The 5,966-nt window shown below is 31.6% G+C and overlaps 1 protein-coding gene across 1 annotated transcript in view; it reads left to right on the forward strand.

Annotated features, from left to right (window-relative positions):
- The first annotated feature begins 1,423 nt into the window (after window positions 1-1,423).
- rp9 (RP9 pre-mRNA splicing factor) overlaps window positions 1,424-5,966 on the forward strand; it is a 7,402-nt gene continuing 2,859 nt past the window's right edge. Inside the window, exons 1-5 of the mRNA XM_073822030.1 lie at window positions 1,424-1,680; window positions 1,806-1,836; window positions 1,967-2,096; window positions 2,206-2,297; window positions 4,636-4,697. Coding sequence (XP_073678131.1) covers window positions 1,532-1,680; window positions 1,806-1,836; window positions 1,967-2,096; window positions 2,206-2,297; window positions 4,636-4,697 — 464 coding nt within the window. The 5' untranslated portion in view covers window positions 1,424-1,531. The remainder of the gene's footprint in view (window positions 1,681-1,805; window positions 1,837-1,966; window positions 2,097-2,205; window positions 2,298-4,635; window positions 4,698-5,966) is intronic.

A 5,966-nucleotide genomic window follows, 5' to 3' on the forward strand; every position in this document is an offset into this window, starting at 1 on the left:
GCGTGTCTGTTTATTTAGTCCTATTAATAGACATTTAAAAAAATTCTCTGGCTCCAAACTGTATTATAATTGATTTTTAAAAATTATTATAGAGGTAAAAACACTGTGTGTTAAAATACATGCACAAAATTGGAATTACAAAATAATACTTTTTTTTGTCTTTAGTGTCACATGATCCCTCAGAAACCATTCTAATATGCTGGTTTTCTGTTCAAGAAACATTTATTATTGTTATCAATATTTAAAACAGGTGAGTACATTTTTTTTCAGGATTCTCTGATGAATAGAAAGATCCAAGCATTTATCTGAAATAAAAAGCTTTTGTAACATTATACACCATACCATTCAAAAGCTAGAAGTCAGTATATATATTTTAAGAGATTATAGAAATGAATACTTTTATTTAGCAAGGATGCTTTAAATTGATCAAAAGTGATGATGAAGACATTTATAATGTTACAAAACATTTCTATTTCAGATAAATTGCTGTTCTTCTAAACTTTCTATTCATCAAAGAAACTTCTACTCAGCTGTTTTCAACTAAATAAAAATAATAAATGTTCTTTGAGCAGCCAATCAGAATATTAGATTGATTTCTGAAGGATCATGTGACTGGAGTAATGATGCTAAAAAAAAACAGCTTTGAAATCACAGGAATAAATTACATTTTAAAATATATTTAAATAGAGAACAGTTAGTTTAAATAGTAAAAATATTTAATCAAAATGTTACTGTTTTTGCTGTACTTTGGATCAAATAAATGCAGGCTTGGTGAGCCGAAGAGACTTATTTAAAAAAACATTAAAAAATCTTACTGTTCAAAAACTTTTGACCGGTAGTGTATGTTTATTGTATTCACTTTTTTTCTCTAATGCCATGTAATGATATCTATTACTTTTATTATTATTACTGAGTAACAATAACATAAAATACACATGCTTTCCTTCAACTGCAAATATGAAACATTTTACAATTATGCATACAAAAACTAAAACAGAAAAAGGAAAACACCTACTGAGAGGAAAAAACAATAAATAAATAAAATAAAACGTGCCAGAGGGTAACCGTGTGTGTGTGTGTGTGTGTGTGTGTGTGTGTGTGTGTGTGTGTGTGTGTGTGTGTGTGTGTGTGTGTGTTTTATCGGGTATTAAGATATCAAATAAATACTTTCTTATTAATCGAATTCGGTTAAGGTTTTAGGGAAAGACTTTTAGTTGTTTTTTATTAGTAAACGTACATTTATGAATGTGTACATTTTCCTATAAAAGTGAGAGAACTGATAGAAGTCTGTATCTCACACCACAATAAAACAATAAATCAATAAATACCTTTGAAATGTAGTTTCCACATCAATCCACGTTTCTTGAGGGCTTTTATTTTGACATCTCGTACTAATCCACTGATCTCGCTCTTTCAACCGGAAGTGGTTAAACGCTAGTACGTGCCTTTACATTCATTATTATCCTAAAATCGGAACTTTTTGGCCATAATATGTAGGTAAATATTTAGAAGAATCCCCAACGAATGTACAATGTCAGACCGCAAGCGAAGCCGAGAACACCACGAGGACAGACATGAAAGAAAGAAACACAAGGAGTCAAAACAAGATGAAGACAAATACCAACACCAAACCAGAAAACTGATTCACGAGGTGCAGAAACTCAAGCATGTGGAGACTTTGTGAGTATTTGCTGAATTCCAAATGCTTTTGGAGAGACTACTTCTGTAGTTTTATAGTATCACAAAAGTTGCTCGTTTATCCTGTGTAAATTATAGGACTTTTTTTTTTTCATTTTCCCTTTCAGCTATGAAAATCCTCCCCCTGGGTTCATAAAGGTTTGGCCATGGCTTGAAACGTTGTCATTAAATTCTCTTTTACAAATTATGTGGTCAGAGATTGAGTAAATGCATTAGAAATAAGCTTTGGAGTGAGCATTTTGCAATACATGCAGGACTGCTTTTGCAGGAAGAGGATGACAAACCAGAAGACTGTATTCCTGATGACCCTGGTAATGAGGACGCCAGGAACTTTTTGGCTCACGCTCCCACCAGAGGACTGTGGATGCCTCTGGGTAAAGAGGTGAAGGTCATGCAGTGTAAGCAAACATTCAGATACCTTCACTTCACTCACAGTGATATTTTAGCTTTTACAGTGTCCCTGTATGTCATTTAGAAATATTAAATGCACAAACTCTGTGTGTGTAGGCTGGAGATGTAAGAGGTACGGCCACAGAACAGGAGACAGAGAATGTCCTTTCTTTATCAAAGGCAACCAGAAACTGGAGCAGTTCAGAGTGGTGAGTAGCACAAATGGCCTACTTTTATACGGCTACAGTCAAAAAGTAAAAAAAAAAAAAAAAAAGGCCTTACATATGTAAGGTTTGGACATTTTGAATTTGAGATGTGATGTAGCAGGTAGCTGATATACAGATTTCTGGATAATGTCGTAATGTTTTTTGTTTATTTCTGAGGTTCACATATGTCTTTTTTATGGAAGCCTGTTTCCACCACTGAATAAAAAATATATAAGGTAATTGCGACTTTTTATCTCACAATTCTGACTTGTTTTCTCAGAATGACATGATATAAACTCGAAATTCCGAGTTACAGAGTCAGAATTTCTAGATATAAACTTACAATTGTGACTTTTTTTCCTTAGAATTGCGAGTTTATATCTCGCAGTTGTGACATTTTTTTCAGAGAAGTCTTTTTTTTCTTCTAAACTCACAGTTCTGAGAACATCAGTCTTTTTTTCCCCTCAAAATTGGACTTTATAACTCATAATTGTGAATTTATATCTCACAACTAGTAGTGAATTGCAATAAAATTCAGAATTTCGAGATGCAAACTCGCATTTGCAAGAAAAAAAGTCAGAATTGGGAGTTTATATCATGCAGTTCTGACTTTGTAACTCGCGATTGCAAGTTTATATCTCAATTCTGAGAAAAAAAGTTAGAATTGCAAGTTTATATCACGCAATTCTGAGAAAAAAAGTCAGAATTGTAAGAAAAAAATCTGAATTACGAGATACAAACTCGCATTTGTGAAAAACAGTTAGAATTGCGACTTTGACTCTGACTTTATAACTTGTAATTGCGAGTTTCTGACACAATACTGAGGAAAAAAAGTCAGAATTGCGAATTTATATCTCACAATTCTGACTTTGTAACTCACAGTTGCAAGTTTATATCTCAGTTCTGAGGAAAAAAGTTAGAATTGCAAGTTTGTATCATGCATTTCTGAGAAGAAAAAAGTCAGAATTGTAAGAAAAAAAATCTGAATTACGAGATATAAACTCACATTTGAGAGGAAAAAGTCAGAATTGTGAGTTTTTATCTCACAGTTCTGATTTTATAACTCGTAATTGCGATTTTATATCACACAATAGGAAGGAAAAAAGTCAGAATTGCGAGTTTATGTCTCACAATTCTGTTTAAAAAAGTTTATATCTCAAATCTGAGTGAAAAAGTTAGAATTGCAAGTTTGTATCATGCAAGTCTGAGAAAAAAAGAATTATGATATAAAAAAACTCGCAACTGCAATTAAAAAAAGTCAGAATTGTGAGATACAAACTCGCAGTTTATATCTCGCAATTCTGACTTTTTCTCGCAACTAAGTTTATTGTTAGTTTGTGTCTCGCAATTCTGACTTTATAACTCACAATTGCAAGTTTCTATCACAATTCTGAGAAAAAAGTCAAAATTGTGAGTTTATACCTCACAATTCTGACTTTATAATGTGCAATTGCAAGTTCATCAGGCAATTCTGAGAAAAAAAAATGTAATTGTGAGATTAAAAAGTCACTAACCTTTTTTTATTCAGTGGCGGAGACATACTTTTTCATCCTTTATTTGACCATTAAAATTAAAACATGTTTATTTTTAGGGTAGCTTTTAGCCTTTTTGCTAAGAAATAAATGGTACTTTTGAAAATATATGACTCTAGTCATATCAGAGGCCTAATAAAAGGTAATTGTGTTGACTTATCTCACAATTCTGACTTTTCTTCTCACAACTGCGAGAAATAAACTTGCATTTCTGAGAAATAAAAAGTCAAAATTGCAAGACATAAACTTGTAATTCTGAGGAAAAAAAAGTCAGAGTTGTGAGATGTAAACTCACAATTGTGACTTTTTTTCTCAGAGTTACAAGTTTATATCTCGCAATTGTGAGATATGAACTTATGAGAACATATATTTTCCCCCTTAAAATTGGACTTTATAACTCGCAATTGTGAGTTTATATCTCACAATTCTAAAAAAAAGTCGGAATCGTATGAACAAAAGTCAGAACCGCATAAAAAAATATCCGAATTGTGAGATATAACCTCACATTTTGAGAAAAAAAGTCTTTATTTCTTAAGTTTATATCATGCAATTCTGAGAAACAAATCTGAATTGTAAGTATAACTCGCAATTCCGACTTTATATATATTGTTATTTTTTTATTCAGTGGCAGAAAGCCATTAGGAGGCAGTATAATTCCACGACAACCGCCATATTCACAGCTCAACATAAAGTTTACTGTAGTTTTAAAACTAAAATATTTTACTTCCATTGATAGTTTGTTAGATTTGTAATATGTTAAACCGGAACTGTTTGTGAATGTTTATACAATTTCTGTGATTCTTTCGTAGGCGCATGAGGATCCAATGTACGATATTATCCGTGAAAACAAACGCAATGAAAAAGAGACAAGGTACGTCAAGCTATATGTCACTAACAGTGTCAGTCAAGTACAGAGTTTTAAGCACCTAAATTGCATTTAAATTACATTCCTAATCAATTGGGTGTACCTGATTTACAATCATTTAAAGTGATATACACTATCACAAGTCTGGAATCAATACTAATTTTTGTATCTTTGAAAGAATTTTCTTATGCTCACCAAGACTGCATTTTTTCCCCCTCCAAAACACAGTAAAAGTATTACTAATATTATTACAATTTTAAAAATTGTTTTATATTTTAATATATTTTTAAATGTAATTTATTCCTGTGATCCAAAGTAAAATTTTCAGCATTCATTACTCCATTCTTTAGTGTCACATGATCCTTTTGATCTCATTTACTGTTCAAAAGCATTTCTTATTATTAGCATTAACGTTGAAAATGGTTGTTCGGCTTAATGTTTTTATGGAAACCCTGGTACATTTATTTCAGGATTTTTTTATTGAAAGCTTGGAATTACTTCACGAAAAAGTTCATTAGTTAACTACATTAGTTAATGTGAACAAAGACTGAACAATACTTCTACAGCATTTATTAATCTTAGTTCATGTTAATTTCAACATTTACTAATGCATTATGAAAATCTAAAGTTGTTTAATTAGTTAATGCACTGTGAACTAACATGAACAAACAATTAGACTGTATTTTCATTAACTAACATTAGCAAAGATTAATAAAAAGTGTTATAAATTTATTTTACATTGTTCATGTTAGTTCCTACATTAACTAATGTTAACAAATGACACCTAATTGTAAAGTGTTACCAAAGAACAGAATTCATTTGAAATATGAATATTTTTGTAATATTATACATTTTTTTTCTGTTACTTTTAAACAATTTAACGTGCCTTTTTTAAATGAAAGCATTAATTTCTTTTAAAAATTGTACTGACCCATACTCTGAACGGTTATCTCTGTATATGAGATGAAGAGCTTTTAATAATGCTCAGCCTCTGCTAGATCTAGTTAATAATAAAATATTTGGCATTTTGAGGTCTCTCAGGGGCCACTGTTGATGAATTGTGTCATTTCAACAAAAGAAGCCTGTTGCAGACGATTCCGTAACTCTTTACTGCTCTGTGATTATCTTCTGCTATGCGGTGACAAGAGCTCTTGCTACATGGGAGTAATTAGAAACCGTTATGTGGTATGTAAACCCATTGTGGACCGCTTTGCCGGGTTATTTTGTTCGCACATTGCTGAGCTCCACATTTATGCCACAGAACTGTTAATAAAC

The sequence above is a fragment of the Garra rufa genome, chromosome 17 (assembly GCF_049309525.1).
Source record: "Garra rufa chromosome 17, GarRuf1.0, whole genome shotgun sequence".
Taxonomy (NCBI): domain Eukaryota; kingdom Metazoa; phylum Chordata; class Actinopteri; order Cypriniformes; family Cyprinidae; genus Garra; species Garra rufa.